The sequence below is a fragment of the Heteronotia binoei genome, chromosome 4 (assembly GCF_032191835.1).
Source record: "Heteronotia binoei isolate CCM8104 ecotype False Entrance Well chromosome 4, APGP_CSIRO_Hbin_v1, whole genome shotgun sequence".
Taxonomy (NCBI): domain Eukaryota; kingdom Metazoa; phylum Chordata; class Lepidosauria; order Squamata; family Gekkonidae; genus Heteronotia; species Heteronotia binoei.
Genome location: NC_083226.1, coordinates 131,640,260 through 131,659,218, shown reverse-complemented (window position 1 = coordinate 131,659,218; position 18,959 = coordinate 131,640,260). Strand labels below are relative to the sequence as shown.

At 40.0% G+C, this 18,959-nt stretch overlaps 2 protein-coding genes across 4 annotated transcripts in view; one reads left to right on the top strand and one right to left on the bottom strand.

Annotated features, from left to right (window-relative positions):
- Positions 1-6,616: 6,616 nt before the first annotated feature.
- On the top strand, positions 6,617-16,165 carry ZCCHC9 (zinc finger CCHC-type containing 9). Of its 3 annotated transcripts, XM_060235756.1 has the most exons (7): positions 6,617-6,826; positions 7,631-7,690; positions 8,881-9,249; positions 11,181-11,331; positions 11,508-11,600; positions 12,670-12,738; positions 15,769-16,165. In XM_060235756.1, exons 3-7 carry the CDS (start codon positions 8,908-8,910, stop codon positions 15,885-15,887), a joined length of 774 nt encoding a protein of 257 aa, XP_060091739.1. In that variant the 5' UTR covers positions 6,617-6,826; positions 7,631-7,690; positions 8,881-8,907; the 3' UTR covers positions 15,888-16,165. The 3 variants fall into 3 exon arrangements, with proteins under 3 accessions (XP_060091739.1, XP_060091741.1, XP_060091740.1); XM_060235758.1 differs by lacking the exon at positions 7,631-7,690 and having other exon boundaries at positions 6,662-6,826; XM_060235757.1 differs by lacking the exon at positions 7,631-7,690 and having other exon boundaries at positions 6,701-6,826; positions 8,740-9,249.
- A 1,776-nt stretch (positions 16,166-17,941) lies between these two features.
- The window catches only part of ACOT12 (acyl-CoA thioesterase 12), a 52,805-nt gene continuing 51,787 nt past the window's right edge, over positions 17,942-18,959 (bottom strand). Inside the window, exon 15 of the mRNA XM_060235746.1 lies at positions 17,942-18,671. Coding sequence (XP_060091729.1) covers positions 18,510-18,671 — 162 coding nt within the window. The 3' untranslated portion in view covers positions 17,942-18,509. The remainder of the gene's footprint in view (positions 18,672-18,959) is intronic.

The window sequence follows — 18,959 nt, the reverse complement described above, 5'->3', positions numbered from 1 at the left end:
ACTGTGCCATCTGCAATAGAAGCTTTGGATGTCTCTGACAAGTGTGACTCATCTGAAAATACAGCCAAGAAGTTTCAAAATTTGCTACCAGATGCAGGTAGCAGTGTATGTGAACAAGCTATTAGGGTATGGGTGGACCATAAGTTAAATCTGAGCAGCCAGTGAGATGCAGTGACAAAAAGAAGACTGCCATCTTAGGCTGTATCAACCAGAGGCGTAACATTCAAATCAGAAGAGGTACGCTGCATTGGTCAGGCTGCACTTGGAGTATTGTGTGCAGTTCCGGAGGCCTCATTTCAAGAAGGATGTGAACAGAATGGAGCAGTGCAGAGGAGAGCAATGGGGATGATCGGGGTCTGTAGACCAAGCTCTATGAGGAGAGGCTGAAAGGAATGTTCAGTCTGGAGACGAGGAGGTTGTTGGCGGGGGTGGGGGGTGGGGACATGATTGCTCTCTTTAAATATTTGAAGGGCTGTCACTTAGAGGAGGGCAAGGAGCTGACCCTTTTGGCAGCAGAGAAGAGGACTCACAATAATGGGTTTAAATTAAGGGTGGGAAGGTATTGGCTGGATATTAGGAAAACCCTTTTTACAGCAAGAGTTGTTCAACAGTAGAATCAGCTACCTAGGGAGATGGTGAGCTCCCCCTCACTGGCAGTTTTAAGCAGTGGCTGCACAAACAGTTGTCAGGGATGGGCCAGGGCAGGGGTGGCCAACGGTAGCTCTCCAGATGTTGTTTGCCTACAACTCCCATCAGCCCCAGCCAGCACGGCCAATGGCTAGAGCTGATGGGAGTTGTAGGCAAACAACATCTGGAGAGCTACCGTTGGCCACCCCTACTCTAGGGGGAATTCTGCATTGAGCAGGAAGTTGGACTAGATGGTCCATATGGCCCCCTCCAACCATGTGATTCTATGACTATGAGTCATGATTGTATTAGCTGGGCACTTATCATAAACACTATTATTCCACAATGAACTAAATCTGATGAGTTGTAGGACTGTATCAAATGGTTACATATCTGGAATAGTGTCCAAAATCACTGCTGAGAAAAAGTATGTGGATCCAGCTTGCTGGTTTCTTAAAACTAATTAAAATCCAAATGCGGTGTGTTTATATATTCAGGTGCTCTGATACCACCAATTGCAGAATTAGAGTTTGTTTTTAGACTGTTTAGACTAGCTACGAGATGGATTCTAGCATTGCACACACAGATTTTAGAACAAAGGGAGCAGGATGAAACCCCTAAATGCCTACATGTAAAATATTGGGTAATATCACCCAGCTATGAATTGACCAATGAACAAGCTAAAGGTCACTTCATAATGCTTAGGACTTCCTTTTCTCTGGTGGGAACTACCTGCAGGACAGCTCATTGGTCCTAAAGCTAACTAACCATAAACATACAGGTTAACTCTTTTATGACATTAGGGAATGAATTTGCAAATATCCCAACACAAACATAAAGATCTGCCCTGATTTAATATTGCACTTTGAGATTTTTTAGCATGGCAGGTAGTGTTTCATTTAGCAGGCACTAACCTCTGTATATCTTAGCACTACACACTTTCACATGCTATTGGGTCCAAATTACATGAGAATATATTTTTCTTGTACCAAAAGAGAAAGGTAACTTTGTTTTACTCTTTTTGATTTATGGATGATTTGACTTTAATTCCTATACAATGATTTAAAAAAAATGTTTTAAGATATCCTTGAATTGAAGACACAAGAATATCACCAGGGCAGGTGTTTGAAAATGAGGCCTCTATATTTTATCACTGCATTGAGTCACTGAGATTTCTTATAATTAACTTAAGATAACTCCTTAACACATCTTGTTTGTATATTCTTAAATTATTTCTAAAAGTATACTGAAAAGTTTTCTTTCCGCCCTCCTCTAGAATCATTTTTAATTGGTCCTATTTTTTAGTATTTATTGTATTACTTCCAAGGCTTTTTTTGTAGCAGGAACTCCTTTGCATATTAGGCCACACACCCGAAATAGCCAATTCTCCAAGAGCTTACAGGGCTCTTAGTACAGGGCCTACTGTAAGCTCCAGGAGGATTGGCTATATCAGGGGTGTGTGGCCTAATATGCAAAGGAGTTCCTGCTACAAAAAAAGCCCTGCTTGGAGCTAATGTGCAATATATATGTTTGAGCACTGAGGAAGGCTTATTGGCTGAAGTGTATGCTCTTATGTTTGATACCTACATATGATTTCTGTTTGATATCTATGTATGAATTTATTCTGTTATGAGGCTGCTACCAGACGTTTATCTGTTTTTATCTAATTTGTAATAAATACATGTATTTTTATATATTTGATCATATTTATGTTATATGTTTTTAATTGATAGTATTTGACCCTTATACTTGTGGTAACTAACCTCTTGATTTCTTAATTCAACTTGCTTGGGTTAAGTTTTTCTTCCCCTTTTTCTGCTCCCAGTTCCTAAAGAGAACATCCCCTATTTGTTTATTAATTTGCCATCCAGAGAAATTACTGATTTGGGTCAAAGCATGTTGTTAGCTGAACATATTTAATATTATTTGTCTGAACATACAAATAGAATGGAATTGTGCAAAAAATGTGCATGAACATGAAATATGGAAGAAACATCAAAGAATAATGGGGGAGAAACCAACAGAAAATTGCAAGCAGTGGTGCAGAAGTACTTCTTAAGAAACTCATACATGTGGAGAAGGAGATATACAGTTCAAGAATACTGTGGGAATTTTAAAAAGCCCTTAACAATTAGGGACCAGCATATCGCTTCAGGACCACCTATCATGGTATGTCCTCCATAGAGCGCTATGCTTGGGTGATCAAAATCTGCTGGCAGTCCCCAGCCCAAAGAGCGTCTGGTTGTCCTCAACCAGGGCCACAGCCTTTTCAGTCCTGGCCCCACCCCTCTGGGATCAGGCATAATTCCACAGGGACTGTAAAACAGAGTTGTTCCACTGGGCCTATGGTTGAGGACAATACCAGGGCCCTAGATGACAGGCTATAACTGGGGTCTGGCCTCCCCTGCCTTTTCTTCTCCTCAACTTTCCTGCTTCTTCCCTTGTTAGTCATTCTGCATACTATACTGCCACCTTGATTTTTTTTTACAGAAATTGATTTATTGATTGTGCAGTTTTTATGGATTTTGAGTAATAATATGTTATATTTTAAATGTTAATTGTCTAATTATAAGATGGTGTCACCCGCTCTGAGTCGATTTTGGGGAGAGAGGGCTACAAATTGAATAAAACAAACAAACAAGGAGCCCCTACTTGAAATGGGTATCATGCATTACAGATATTATCAAACCAACAGCCACTCTCAAATGGTCTTCTGTTTCTTGTTTATGCTGCATATTGCTCTTTTAAAAAGCACCAGAAAAGTGCAGTTTCTTGTTATTTGATACAAAGGTTAATGTCCAGTGAGAACTACCATCAAATAATTACTTCATCTGATTAAAGCAACTTCTGGAGTTCTGTTAGAATTCTTATTGCTGGAACCACAGACACCCCTTGTACAGCTTGTATGTTATGTCAAATTAAAGAAAAAATGCCAGTTGTGTTGTGTCTACAGACCTATTGAACAGCTGTGAAAATCAATCATTTACCTAAACTCACAAGTATTATAGCTAAAATATGTCAAATTTAAAATGAAAAGCTGGATCTTATAGCTTATTAAAATCCATTCTTAAATACCCATTGATTTTTCTTCTTCTTCTGGGTAATAAATGCTTTCTAATTATGTCTAGAATCGATCAAGGTCAATTATTTCTGGCAGGAATAAAGAACCAAACAACAAAATCACTTGTTCTGGGTGTATACCTCCATCTACTGGTAAAACTCTCAAAAATGGAAAAGAACATTTCTTTGGCCCTAATCCTATGACTTGCACATGAAATAATACATATTTAGGATAGGTCACAATTACCACCTGTCATAAAATCATAATGACCAGTGCCCTGGTGTGATTTACTAATCTTCAACTGTTTTTTAAAAAGCACTTCACTATTAAAGGAATCAATATTTTTTGTCATCATATCCCAAATGCAGGAAGCAGAACTGTTGGATAAAAATGCCAGAGAACCATTAGTAGAATGTTGTGACCTTGCACTCAGGGAACAGCTGGTGTATTTCTATCCTGATCAACTACTGCAGAATGCCCTCAGAGCTGATAATATGCATACTTCTTCAGATATAAATCCCACTGGATTCAACAGGGTTTAGTTCCAAGAAAACGTTTACAGAATTGCACCATGTCACCGAGTACAGTGATAGCCTGGATAACATTTTTTTAAAAAAAGAAACCTTTAATGCATAGCCATAACATCATGCAAATGTATTTATACTCCCTCCCCCTTTCTCTGAAAGGGGGCCAATGTGGTGTTGTGGTTAGACTGTTAAACTAGCCAGCTTCAAACCTTTAATCATTCTAGTTGCCCTTTTCTGGACTTTTTCCAATACTATAATATCCTTTTTGAGGTGCGGTGACCAGAATTGTACAGTATTCCAAATGAGACCGCACCATCGATTTATACAGGGGCATTATGATACTGACTGATTTGTTTTCAATTCCCTTCCTAATAATACCCAGCATGGCGTTGGCCCTTTTTATTGCAATCGCACACTGTCTTGACATTTTCAGTGAGTTATCTACCACGACCCCAAGATCTCTCTCTTGGTCAGTCTCTGCGAGTTCACACCCCATCAACTTGTATTTGTAGCTGGGATTCTTGGCCCCAATGTGCATTACTTTGCACTGGGCCACATTGAACTTCATCTGCCACGTTGACGCCCACTCACCCAGCCTCAACAGATCCCTTTGAAGTGCCTCACAATCCTCTCTGGTTCTCACCACCATGAACAATTTAGTATCTGCAAACTTGGCCACTTCACTGCTTACTCCCAACTCCAAATCATTTATGAACAAGTTAAAGAGCATGGGACCCAGTATTGAGCCCTGAGGCACCCCACTGCTTACCGTCCTCCACTGCGAAGACTGCCCATTTATACTCACTCTCTGCTTCCTATTAATTAGCCAGTTTTTGATCCACAAGAGGACCTGTCCTTTTACTCCATGACTCTCGAGCTTACTAAGGAGCCTTTGATGAAGAACTTTATCAAAAGCTTTCTGGAAGTTAAGGTAAACAACATCTATTGGGTCCCCTTTGTCCGCATGTTTGTTCACCCTCTCAAAGAAATGTAACAAGTTAGTGAGGCAAGATCTTCCCTTACAGAACCCATGCTGAGTTTTCCTCAATAACTTGTGTTCATCAATGTGCCTACTCATGCTGTCCTTGATAATGGTTTCTACCAACTTTCCCGGTATTGAAATCAGACTGACTGGCCTGCAATTTCCCGGATCTCCTCTGGAACCCTTTTTAAAGATGGGGGTGACATTTGCTACCTTCCAGTCCTCAGGAATGCAGGCAGATTTCAATGAAAGATTACATATTTTTGTCAGAAGAGCCACAAGTTCAACTTTGAGTTCTTTCAGAACTCTTGGATGTATGCCATCCGGACCTGGTGACTTATTAGTTTTGAAATTGTCTATCAGTTGTAGGACCTCCTCTCTTGTCACCTCAATCTAGGATCTGGGAGACCAGCGTTTGAATACCCACTCTGCCATGGAAGCTTGCTGGGTGACTGCAATGGACAGGTTAGGTTCCACCTCTCTTCAAGAGCAACCAATGAGAGCTGATAGAATGCTGAGGGTGGGGACTTGGAAGGCAGCCACTGGAAGTGACAGGAGTTAGCATCAGATAATTTGGCATCTTAGAAGTTGGAAAGGAAAGGTCCCCTGTGCAAGCACCAGTTGTTTCTGACTCTGGGGTGACATTGCTTTCATGGCAGAGTTTTTATGGGGTGGTTTGCCATTGCCTTCCCCAGTCTTTTACTCATTTTACTGACCTCAGAAGGATGGAAGGCTGAGTCAACCTTGAGCCGGCTACCTGAATCCAGCTTCTGCTGGAATCAAACTCAGGTCGTGAGCAGAGTTCAGACCACAGTATTGCAGTACTGCTGCTTTACCACTCTGCGCCATGGGGCCGCTCTTAGAAGTTGAGCACCCCCCAAAATGGCGGGGGGATTTCTGACTGATTGCAACCGTGCAGAAGAACTACTCAGAGCAAGCTGAATGTAGTGAATTTGTAACTAAAAGATCAGTTTGCTTGGCAGCAGCTGCCACCATAACACAAGAATCTGCCCAGTGCGACTGAATGTAAGTGAAGGCAACCATTTTGTGTCTGCCAGCTCCCCCATGAGGTAGCTATTAGTTACTGCATCCACAATGCTGTTAGAAATTCAAAGGTGAATAGCAGGCTCAAAAAGGTTGGGGACTCCTGGTTTACTGGATCTCCCACCTCTGTGATTGTACTGACTTATTCTGTGTAATCCACCTTCGGTTCCAGACAGAAAAGGAGACCATAAATAATATAACTAAATAAATAAATCTCGTCCATGTGGGAAACGACTTAGAATCAATGTAGAGCTCCCCAGCCTTGAAGGAAGATTCAGCTTATATACCAGTCAGGTAAACCCAATTTAAATATGATGATGTCAATCAAGAATTTACCCATCCCACATTAAACACCTGTACACGTACAGCCTCTTTCCCACACACCTTTCCCACGAGTCCCGGCCTGAATTTCCCAAGAACCTCTGTTGTTTCTTTCCCCGCCTCTAGGGCTGGTCATACGGGAGGGAGTAAGGGCGGGCAGCCAGCCAGCCAGTCGTTAGCATAGCCACGCCCCCAGCAGCCTTCAATCGGTTCCGGAGAAGCGCGACTTGCCTTTTTGCTGCTAGTGCCGTCGACACTTCGCAGGTAAGTTCAGCGGGGCTTCCGGGGGTGGGGGAGGAGACGCCGGGGCCTGCGAGCACAAGCAGGCCTCTCAGTTCCCGGGCTTTCTTAGGCCGGCGGCGGGCTTCCGGTTCTGGGGAGGGCCGCCCGGGAGATACTGGGGCCTGCGAAGCCTGCTTTTTGCTTGTGGGGGCGGCGGGCACTTGAGGCGTGCTTGGTCTCTGGCCGGCCCAAGGAGGTCTCTCAGGCCCCAGGCTCTCTGGCCTTGCAGCGATCCTTTCCTATGGTGGTGGTTCGACGACGGGCCGTCCGCAAACCTGCGGCGAGAGCCTGGCGGCCATAGATAACTTCTTTCTTCCAAAATGTCAGTTTTCTGAAGGGGAATTGATCTCCTTACTTTAGAGAAGAGGCGTAGTTCTCAGGGATCCCCAGGCCTTTTGTGGGGTGGGGGAGGCGGCCCAAGGGAGCCCTGGGGCGTGCAAGGATTCCTTCTCCTGCCACCTAGGTAAAGAAGTACAGTAGGGTTGCCAGGTCCCTCCTTGTCACTGGCAGGGGATGTAGGATTGCCAGGACCAGTCTTGGAAAATCCTGGGGATTTGGTGATGGCAGCTGGAGAGAACAGGGACCGAATTAGGTACAATGCCATATTCTTTCTGCCGTCCAAAACGTCAGTTTTCTCAAGGGGATTAGATCTCTGTAGTGTATGGATGAGGTGTTAATTCTCAGGAATCCGCAGGCCACACCTGGGGGCTGGCATTCCTGTCGGAGTGTTGGACTAGGATCTGGGAGACCAAAGCTGACCAAACAATTTCTTTGATTTATTTTTAGTTTGTGGACTGTTTGCTGGGGATTCAACGTGCTGCCCTCTAGCTGTCGGGAGTCAAAAGGGTGAGCTATGGTGGGAGTTGGGTCACTGGCAGTCTAGCAGACCTTTTTCGGGCATGGGGGAGATAGCTCTGGATTCATAGCCCCTCAACATGTACCTGCTGGTATGGCCTTGAGTCAGACATAACTGGTAGAGCTCTTATCTCAAGAGCAGTTTATTTCAGAGCTCTATCAGCCCCATCTACCTCACAGTCAGTGTTTCATAGAATCATAGAGTTGGAAGGGATCTCCAGGGTCATCTAGTCCAACCCCCTGCACAATGCAGGAAACTCACAAATTCACACACATTTTTGTCTTAGTTCAGGAAGGATGACTTCAGAGCACTCTAATTTATGTAGTAGCTCACAACTTTAATGCCAGTAGCTCACAAAGTAGAATTTTTGCCTACAAGACTCTGCAGCTTAGAGGGAACATTACAGTGTGTCTGTTTTTAGAAGGGAAAGGGAGATTGTAAACAATTCTACGACTCTGAATGAAGGGCTGGGTGTAAACCCAGTTCTTTTATTTTCATTTATACCAGGCTGAGAACAATGACAAGGAAGACAATATTGAAACAATTTAACATCTTGACTGTTTTCTTTGTGCTTTTAAAGCAATTTTTCCTCAGGTAGGCTTGCTAGCTCTAGATTGGGAAATACCTGGAGATTTTGGGGGTGGAGCCTGTGTGGTGGGCGTTGCTTTCTGACACACTTCCAGTGATGTCAGAGGGGTATGTGGCATATGCTAATTAGTTATGTTAATGAGCTTCAGCACCTATTTTTCCACAAAATGACCGTGCATAGTAGGAGCCTACTTACAGCAACAGATAATATGTACTATACACAGTGATGTTGCAGAGCAGGATATTTTATTTACTATAATATTTGGTTGAAGTTAAGCTTAGGAAAACTGTTTAAGATTGATATTTTATGAAAGTTGAACATTTAGGACTATTCACGGTGAGTAAGAAATGTTTTCTGGTAGAATCAAAATGATTTCTTGAGCACTGGCGCAGGCCTGGAACAGTCCCAAGTAACTACAAATGTAAAACATTCATTCTGCCTTGTTTCCAGGAAAATTACACTGCTTCCACCAGTGGCAATGGTAGAATGAATATTCTTCATATGCACCCACCAAATGAAGCACAGCTGAATCTGTAAGTTTGGATAACCAAACAACCGAATGGACTTTAATTGGTAATATTTATTCTAAAGTCTTTTTAGGAAACTTTGAATGAAGTTATGACAAGATGGGCTCGGGCTAACGTAACCCAGAGCAAGAAGGCTCTAGATGCAACACCATGGGAAGATATGAAAAATAGTTCCTCTGGAACCACAGCAACAAATAAAAAGCAAAGTCCTTTAAGGAATCTCCAAGGAAAAAAGAAAAATAAGAAGAAAAAAGACTATCTGAATGAAGATGTTAATGGTTTTATGGAATATTTAAAACAAAATTCACAATTGCATAGTGGCAAAGTGACTGACAGCCACAGAATTAAGGAGGAAATCACAACAGCCTTAAAGAAGGACCAACGCCGGGAGACTAGAAGGTTGAAAAGGCAAGATATAAAGAAGAACACCATGGTAAAACTTTCCTTTATTGATTCCCCCTTTAGACTCTGCTACTTTCCATCCCTTTTTCCCCCTTTGCTCATACAGTTGGCTAGTAATCAGGTTTGAGTCCATGCTTGTATTTATGATTATGCATGCCTCATTGTGTATTTTCATTAGGCTTGCCTTCATGCATCAGTATTTTGGTCACAGTACACAGCTTTTATGCTTGTAGAAACTTGTTCATGTGCACATTGTATCTTTTTAAGCTTGCTATATTAACTTAGATGGAGCCCTGTGGCGCAGAGTGTTAAAGCTGCAGTACTGCAGTCTGAGATCTCTGCTCACAACCTAAGTTCAACCCAGCAGAAGCTGAGTTCAGGTAGCTGGCTCAAGGTTGACTCAGCCTTCCATCCTTCCAAGGTCGGTAAAATGAGTACCCAGCTTGCTAGGCAGTGGGGGGGAAGTGTAGATAACTGGGGAAGGCAATGGCAAACCATCTCACTGTAAAAAGTCTGCTGTGAAAATGTCATGATGTGACGTTACCCCAGAGTCGGAAATGACTGGTGCTTGCACAGGGGACTACCTTTACCTTTTTATAATAACTTAGCTGCTCGGTTTCTTGCTTTTATAGTCATTGTTATTAAAGGTAGACTAGAACTGTAAAAGAATTCTATATTTTGCTTGATTAGACAATTGTTGTTCTTGAATATCTATAAAAAGTTAGATTCAGGTGGGTAGCCAGGTTGGTCTGAAGCAGCAAAGCAAGTTTGAGTCCAGTGGCACCTTTAAGACCACCAAAGTTCTATTCAAGTATATATGCAGCAACAAGAAGACTTCCACATGACCCATTTCCTCACATAGCACTGCCTCAGTGTCCTGGCAGTGGGTGTCCCTATTCAGTTTGGTGTAGTGGTTTAGTGTGTGAACTCTTTATCTGGGAGAACCGGGTTTGATTCCACTCCTTCACTTACAGCTTCTGGAATGGCCTTGAGTTAGCCATAGCTCTCACAGTTGTTGTCCTTGAAAGGGCAGTTGCTGTGAGAGCCCTCTCAGCCCCGTCCACTTCAAGGGTGTTTGTTGTGGGGGGAGAAGATATAGGAGATTGTAAGCCACTCTGAGTCTCTGATTCAGGAAGAAGGGTGGGGTATAAATCTGCAGTCTGCTTCTTCTTCTCTGCCTCAGTCTCCTGGCAAGGTCTTTTCCCAGTTTTTATCAGCAATTGAATACTGTGATAACAATCTGTTAGGGTCTCTGATTTCCCAGCTGTTAATTTTCCCCCAAAAAAGTAAAGCTGTAGTCCCTTTTATTGAAGAAATAAGTCAGTTGGTTAATTTATTATTACGGCCCATGGCCAGCATAGATCAAAACAAACTAATTTACATAAAATACAGAAAGTGCACAGCCATTTGTATGGGAGTATTGTAGTATAATATGCAAAGACTTAAGAAGGAGATATTTAAGGGAAGAGGGAAACTTATAGCATTCCTGAAGGGGAAAAAAGAATGTCAAGCCTAAGGGACACTTCTATCACTCCTTTGTGTAATATTGAAGAGATAAAAGGAAAGTGAATATCTACAACAAGGAAATAGAGACATAACTATTTCAAAAGTGAAAGCTGGGAAGTCAGATTACATGACTGCTATAGTGTCATACTATTATAACTAGTGTTCAATTGCTGGTTTTCTTTTTAAAAAATCATAACAGCTCTCCAATGGGGGGGGGAAGTGTCTGATAGAGGAGACTAGGGCAGGGAAAATGGTGCAAATAACAAAAGGTTATTTGTTGCAAATGAGGGCAGGTGAAAGAAATGCCTTTTTTCACTTTAGGATTCTGAGCTACTTTAGATACATAGTAGTAACATCTGTTTTTGGGGAGTATGAGTAACTTGAAGTGTGGTTAGCAGAAAAAGAGAGTGCTGTGAGCCCATCTGTCAGTTGGTAATTTACATTGTGTTGTCAAAGGTGTGCTTCCACTGTAGAAAGCCAGGACATGGTGTTGCAGATTGCCCAGCTACACTTGACAGCCAAGATATGGGAACTGGAATTTGTTATCGTTGTGGATCTACAGAGCATGAAATCAATAAATGCAAAGTAAAAATAGATCCTGCCCTTGGTAAGTACAATAACTATAACTCTTTGTATAATGGACTTGAAAAAGTGTCCTTTTTAAAAATATACACTAAACAGTTATCAAAATGTATGAATGATTTGACCTCTCAAATTATAATGGTATGGATTTTCATGTGTTGTTGTTTGCAGCATTACAAACACATTTTTGAACTCTTACAGGAGATTTTCCATATGCAAAATGCTTTATTTGTGGTGAGATGGGACATCTTTCCAGGTCATGTCCAGATAATCCTAAAGGACTCTATGCTGAAGGTAAGAACAGCTGCTGTTTGAAAATCGCACTTTTTTTTCAGAGCGATGGTGAATTGAAAACCTTAATACCACTTTGGTATTGAGAAAACTGAAAAATGAAAAGAGTGAGCCTTATAAAGGGTATGTTGTGTGCCTCTGACCACATTAAGAAATTCTGCCTCTTCATCTACAGATCAACAGATCCACCCACCCCCCCCCAGGTTCACTAGTATCTTAGCACTGGTTGCTATAGAAACAGTTCCTGAAATTCCAAAGGCATTTGCACAATTCTTCAAATAATAAACATATATTTAAGAATGCACATTAGGGGACAGAACACTATTCTCTCTGTGCCCCATTACTATTTTTCCCCAAATACTATCAGTTGTTCTGCTCTCTTACCTGCAGCATCATGAGAAAATCTGAAAAGTCTGTTCTGTGTTGAGGGCTTCTCTTGAGGAAAGTTTGCAAAAAGTCCTATTGGTGTACTTCCATTGGAGACTTCTGTGAATGGTTTTGGTGCAGAATGGCTGTGAAAGTTTTGATAGCTTATTTTAATTGATAAAAGGCTGACTAAGCAAATATTCATAAAATGTATGTGCAGCAGCTACCATTTCCTTTTAAAAAGACTTTCAAGAACAGAATGGCAGCTGAAAGTGGGAAGTTCAGAAAATGGAGAAGCTCTGCTGAATGTAGCTTTTCCTTGTAGTAACTACTGAGGTGGCAGAAGAAAACATCCTAAAGCATCTTGTAAATGTCAGCCATGCAATGTTATCTTTTTTTCCTGCAAAAAGTTTTATCCTTCAATGAGGCCATACATAGTTCTGTTTTTAGCAATAGTGTGAGATAAATTAGGTTGCTAAAGACACTTGAGTTTCTTGCCTGATAAGGATTTGAACTGTGATCTTCTTAAGATCAGTCTGACTCCTTAGTTAATATTGCATACGCTAGGTAAAACAATATAAAGCCCATGAATGTTGAGTTTCATTTTCTAGTTGACATTTATTGTAAACTATGCCCATTGATTTTAGGCATGCATAAATCTTACTAATATAGTGAAATATTTTTTTTCTATGTTAATCTCTTACAGGAGGTTCTTGCAGGGTTTGTGGATCTGTAGAGCACTTTAAAAAAGATTGTCCAGAGAATCAAAATTCAGGTGGGGTTTTGAGGAACTCTTTAAAATCATGACTTAGTTTTTTGCACATGAAGTATTCTGTATTTACTGTATTCTGGAAAAATATTGATTATAATTCAGCAGAACGATTCCTAATTACTTTCCTCCAGTGGTGTGTTTCCATGCTGCATAATATGTATTTAAAGAGATGTTAGTGGATCTTCACAGTTTTGCATATGGTGTGATGTATTATGGCTGGAGATTGAAACTGATAGTGGTAATCAGATGTATACTGCTGTCTTTGACAGTGAAGAAATTGGCAACTGGAATGTCAGTAGCATAATGATATTGTCTTGAAATTTACTAGTGGCTTGATATTGCTAGGACTTAAAGGTTTGATGAGTATTGAATTAGTTGTATAATAGAGAGCAGTAGTTCCCAAACTTTTTCATGCTACTGCTCCCTTAGTTTCATAAACTTGTTCCTAGTGCCCCCTACCCTACCGTATAAAAAGCATTATTCAGAACAGCCATTTGGATGACCAACTAAGGAAGATAATAATAAATTAAAAACACTAATAATTAATTGCATATTTATTCAAAATCCAGTTGAACTTTTCAGCTTAATTTGTTCAACAAAGTTGATGAACTTCATTCAGTGATGATTACAGCTTTGAAAAGTGATAGTCGTTTAGCAAGAAACTTAGATACAGCATTTTAATAACTACTTCACTGTTCAGTAAGTTCTTAAAATGATTGATGGGCTTGATGAAGTGATACCAGTTTCCCAGTGTCTGTTTTAAAGTCACTTAGCATCAGTCTTAAATCACTGTGTTTAGCAATCTGTAATTGAAAGACCACGTTCCACCATATAATGTTGGAAATGCAACAAGTGATTTCATAACCAGTGCAGGATACTGATCAGAAATTTCCTTTTGTAACCTAGATTCTTCGTATGATTTCTTAAACTTAAGGTGTCAGCTCCATGTCATTTTGTAACTTAGTAGCTTTGGTACCCAACTTTCTCATTATTTGAAAATGAGAGGAAAGTTAGGGTAAATTCTGATAATCATATGATCGATTGCACCATGTACATATACATGTATGGGAAAAGTTTGGATTTAATCAGTGTACAAAATTGCTACATATTTGAAAGGTTTATAAAATCCATTCACCCATAGAAAAATGCTTGATTGAAAATATGTGTTTGTGTCTGAAAATATAAAAAGTTATCAGTGGATACTGGAAAAGATGTTGAAATGTTTGACAGAAATACATAGTATACATAGTGAAGAAATGCTATTATTGCAGTAAGACGGGCTTTATAGAACTTTTATGATGTAATACGATGTTGTGAAAAATTACTGAAAATATATCGATTTCCCTCAAACATTTATATTTGCCATAATTTTCCTCAATGCCAGAATTATTTATACCCTAAAGTTTCCCTCAATTACCTACATTCGTCTTTTAAAAATCCATTTCTTCCCTTTTTGAAAAGCTATTGTGAAATTTTCAAACTTTATGTAACCCCAGTTTCTCCCACCAATCTCAGTTGAGGGAAGAAATTATGGGACCTGGATTTGTTAGTGGAAGTGGGGCACAGTGACAAAAAGAAAGTGGCGTGTCTGGCCCACTGACCTCCATAACAGGAGGATGTCCAGAAGTAGGGGTTAATTCAACAAAGAGCAATGGGGAATCAAAGCAGGACACACGCATATATAAGTCAAACTTGGATAACACAACTTATATTTGGAATCAAATAGGTGATTAGAGTCTGTTACTGTGTCTCTTGAGGCCTTCTGCAAGTCTCTCACACTCTGTCTGCTGTGGCTTGGTGGTGGTGCTGCTCCTAAGGGTTGTTGTTACTGCAGCTCTCTTGAGGCTCCTCAGGTCATTCTGTTCTCTGCCCTCAGACCCAGGTGGCTTGTCTCCTTTTGTCCTTAGAACCCTCACTTTCCAACCAGAATTCTTCTGTGGCTCCCACTCAAGACCAAAATACCTTTTCCCACAAACTCCACTAGAGGAGTAACCCATAGAGTTACTTATATAACCATCCTGAGCCCATTCCCGGAGGAGGGCAGGATAGAAATATAACATAAATAACCTAGAAATATTAATATTTGTCAGGCTGTGACAAAAATAACACATAACTCAAAAGTGTACTTAATAATGAATAGGTTCAGACAGTATCCAAGAACACTTACTGCTATTATGGACTTACCATCAAAAACTTGAAAAATGGCGAGAGATAAAAATACACACAGTGACAATAGCTTTTCAAAATGTGGTATACTGGTCTGACTAGAGTTCTGGTAGCATACTTCCTAAAAGTTCCAATAGTTTTCCACTAGATTTCAGTGCTATCTATGTAGAGGCAGAAACTTAGGCTGCGATCACACACACTAAATAATGCACTTTCAATCCTCTTTCAATGCACTTTCCAACTGGATTTTGCTAGTTCACACAGTAAAATCCAGTTGGAAAGTGCATTGAAAGTGCATTATTTCGTGTTTGTGATTGCAGCCTTGGAGTGCCTTTTGCCTGCATCTAGGCTATCATCTGGTCAATTGTAAATAAGTGAACAAAAGGGTCAAAGAAGCCCACCTCAAGAACCCCCCCCCCTGCCACCCAGTTGCCTCTTTGTGCCCCCCTTGGTAATGGCACTCCCCCCCCCCCCAAGTAATGGTTCCACCCACTTCAGGAATTAATGTCTTTTTTTAGACCTAATCAGTTTTTCCATTGGGAAAGATCTGCTCTAAAAATGACACTTTGATGTGTAATGTCAAAGTAGCAGTATTAACATAGACAATAGGTAGTTTAAATCAGCACCATTTTTTTAAAAGCCATAATGACTTAACTATAATGTTGATTAAAAAAAATGAAAAGTACTATGTAATTGCTTTGGTAATAAATGTATTTAATACTAGACATCATAGCTCATTTACAAATAAATGTATTTAATACTAGCATCATAGCTCATTTACAAAGCAGATTGCATCAGCTGTTGGTTTATGGATTTGTGATCTAACAAAGAAAACAATTTTCTCATCCTGTCCCATCCCTTTTACAGATCGAGCAATAACTGTTGGTCGATGGCTCAAAGGAATGAGTGCAGATTATGAAGAAATTCTAGACAGTACTAAACTGCAAAAATCAAAACCAAAAGTAGCCAAGGTTGTTAACTTCTGATATTTCCTATCTTGCACGATTTCTTAAAATGAAACTCAAATTATGACCTAGAAGTGATAATATGGCTGCTTTGCAGACTTTTATAAGAAGACAAGGCTATCCCATCTGTCTCCCTTCCTGGATGATAATAAAAATGGAGGCTTTTAACAGAACAAATTTCAGGAAGTGGCTGAAATGGAAGGTAATCAGAAAGAAATTACTGGTTTCCCAATCAGCATATCATTCACTAATATGATGCTTATCTGTGGTAACTGATGCCAATAAAAAGTGTGAATATAGATGCTTGTTTACATTTTATTCCAATATACAGATTGCATTAAGTTATCACTTGATCACTTAGGGATCGTTTATTTTTTATATTGGTTCTGGCCTTCTGTACATCTAAAACAAATGTTTGTTCACTTATTTTTCCTTTATTCTTATCTAGAGTGGACAAGCTATATAAACTATTTAGACTCCAAACACAAAGTAATCCTAAACTACAAAATAAAAAGGCATCTGAGAGCAAAGATATGCTACAATTTTAAATGAAAAATAAAATCTTGTAGCTGACCTTATGGGACCTGCCATTACTAGTCACTGGGTTTTTTTGGGTTTGCCTTGACTCAGTTGCTCTTGAAGTCAGTTGTAATTTTCAGTTGGGTTTTGAGTTAGGTGAGATGTGTACAAATTTACATTGACTCCAGCTTGGCAGAATTCCCATATTTTTAATTCCGTAGCCCATAGTTCAAGTGCCTACTTAGTTAATTTTCACAATACCATCAAGCAAAGTTTAACACAGAATAATCCTCCTCCCTGTGACTTTTAAGCTGCCTTTTAGTATGTGATTTACTAATGGAATGGAAGAGACATTAAAAGAAAATAATTCATTATGAATTACAGTTGAGCTGAATAACTGTCTAGAGCTTGATGTGCCTCTAACATTCTGCCTGTGATGTTGCTTTGCATTAAGGAGTACACTGCTTAGGTATAGAAAAGGAAAAAGTTTGTTACAGTATATACTGAAATAGGTTTGTAAGTGTATATCTGTGCTAAAGCTTTTGCTACTGGAAGAGCTACATATGCATGTCAAAATTCTCTGCCAGTACAAATCGGAATTCTGCATCAGGAAAAAGTTCCCAGATACACACACAATGCAAAAATTGATGTTATTTTACATAGTGCTGCATACCTTGAGGGACAAACAAGTATGCAGAGTGTAGAAGTCCAGCTTCTGAACACCAGATACCTTTTCAGATTTCAGTAGATGAATCTGCACTTATGACAGCGAGAAATATGTATTTGTTCTGCATAGCATTTAGCTGTTCAAGCACTGAATTTCAACTGATGGTATGTTTTAAACTGTCACAGGACCAAACGTATTTCATGATTCCACAAGAATTCTACTTCTATATGGAATCTAGTATCAGGCACAGATCTCAGTAGCCCGAGATTCTCATTCAAAATATACATTGCATTGACAGGTTTTGCAGAGCTTCTCAAAGAAAGAATGATAGAATTCTGGAAATTGTGAAGAAATTCATCATCCAATGGAGACTTGGCTAACATTGTGTTACTTCGTTCCCTGTAGGCATTACTGGAATTTTGAGAACTAGGTAGTGGGCACTGGGAATGTGCAAAAAAATTGGGGGGGGGGGTATATTGAACAAAAAATGGTATTTTCTAATATTCCCAAGTCCCAATATCAGTATGACAGTCTCTTAAATGCCTATAGCCTTTTTAAAGTGCTGCAGCGGCATGACTTAGCAAGTGAATTCAGAATGCATACGCCTTCTGAGTTCACTCGCTGAGTTGTGCTGCTGCTGCCACTGCAGGGAAAAAGCATGAAATGCCTTTTCAGTATAGCTGAATACACCTGAATAAAAGCTGGGAAAAAAATCATTAGGGGGGGGGGGAGTGAACTATATTGGTAGCAAATACAGACCCCAGATCTGCGTTCAGCTTAAAAATACCAGAAAATACCGGTTCAGATAAACTGAACGTTCACCATGAAGGTGGGCTGAGTCACAAAATTACAGCCACAGTGGTGCAGTTACAAAATATTGGGCAGCAAGTCAGTTTTATTTATAAAAATGTTTATATCTCACCTTTTCTCATGATTCAAGGCAGCTTACAATAATAGTTAAAACATTTCGAATTAAAACCACAATAACATAACCCCAAATCTCTCTTGAGATCCTTTTGTGAGGGGGGAAGGTATATATGATATGAATTGGTGTTCCATACTGATCCAAAAGTGATGCCTTCTGGGATTATTTGAGGAGTTCCTGGTGAAAGAAAGTCAAGAAGCACATGGGTGGGCACAGTAGTGTCCACAGGTCCCGTGCTGGTCAAATCAGTGGTCTCCATATAAGTTGTGATTATGAACACAGCAGTGACAATTGGTTTGTCAGATTAATATAACTATTGTAACCAATGTTTCCTCAAAACTGCAGAATCTTGTGAGCAAAGATTCTACTTTGTGGCCTACTGGCATTGAAGTTGTGAGTTAATGCATAAATTAGAGTGCTCTGGGGTCATCAAAAATGTGTGAGCTGGAGGCTAAAACTCTGTGAGCTAACTCAGTTTAGAGGGAACACTGATTGTAACTGATGATCTAGACTTTGTCATTTTAAAAGTTATTTATGAACTGTCATTTAACGAAGCAGCATTCAGCTTGCTGCTCTCTAATTCCAAGAACTGAATGCATGCAGAAGCTGTATCCTCAATTGATTCGGACTGGCCAGTAGAGTTTGAAGCAAAATAAGACATAACAGCAGGGGTGCCCTGGTTATAAAAGGAAACCTTTAAAAAATACAAAAGTCAATATTAAGTCATTTCATTAAATTCACCAGCACTGAAATAATTTCATTCACAATGTTGAGGATCTTGGTGTTGTTTGAAATGTTCCATCAAAGCAAATGTATATAACCTATACCATGCTACCAAATCATTTTGCTTAGCATGCAAAAAGTCCTCCATCCAAGCTACTGAGACAAGTCCTGAGGCACTGACAGCAGCACTGGGATTCAACTTGGCTCTAATTATTGTGTCTGGCCACATATCCTTATCATCCCTCCCTGTTCCCAGGTA

Coding starts and splice junctions, on each gene's coding strand:
- ZCCHC9 (XM_060235756.1), top strand. CDS start 8,908: ATGACAAGATGGGCTCGGGCTAACGTAACCCAGAGCAAGAAGGCTCTA. Junction 11,601..12,669: donor TAAAGGACTCTATGCTGAAG/GTAAGAACAGCT, acceptor AATCTCTTACAG/GAGGTTCTTGCAGGGTTTGT. Junction 12,739..15,768: donor TCCAGAGAATCAAAATTCAG/GTGGGGTTTTGA, acceptor TCCCTTTTACAG/ATCGAGCAATAACTGTTGGT.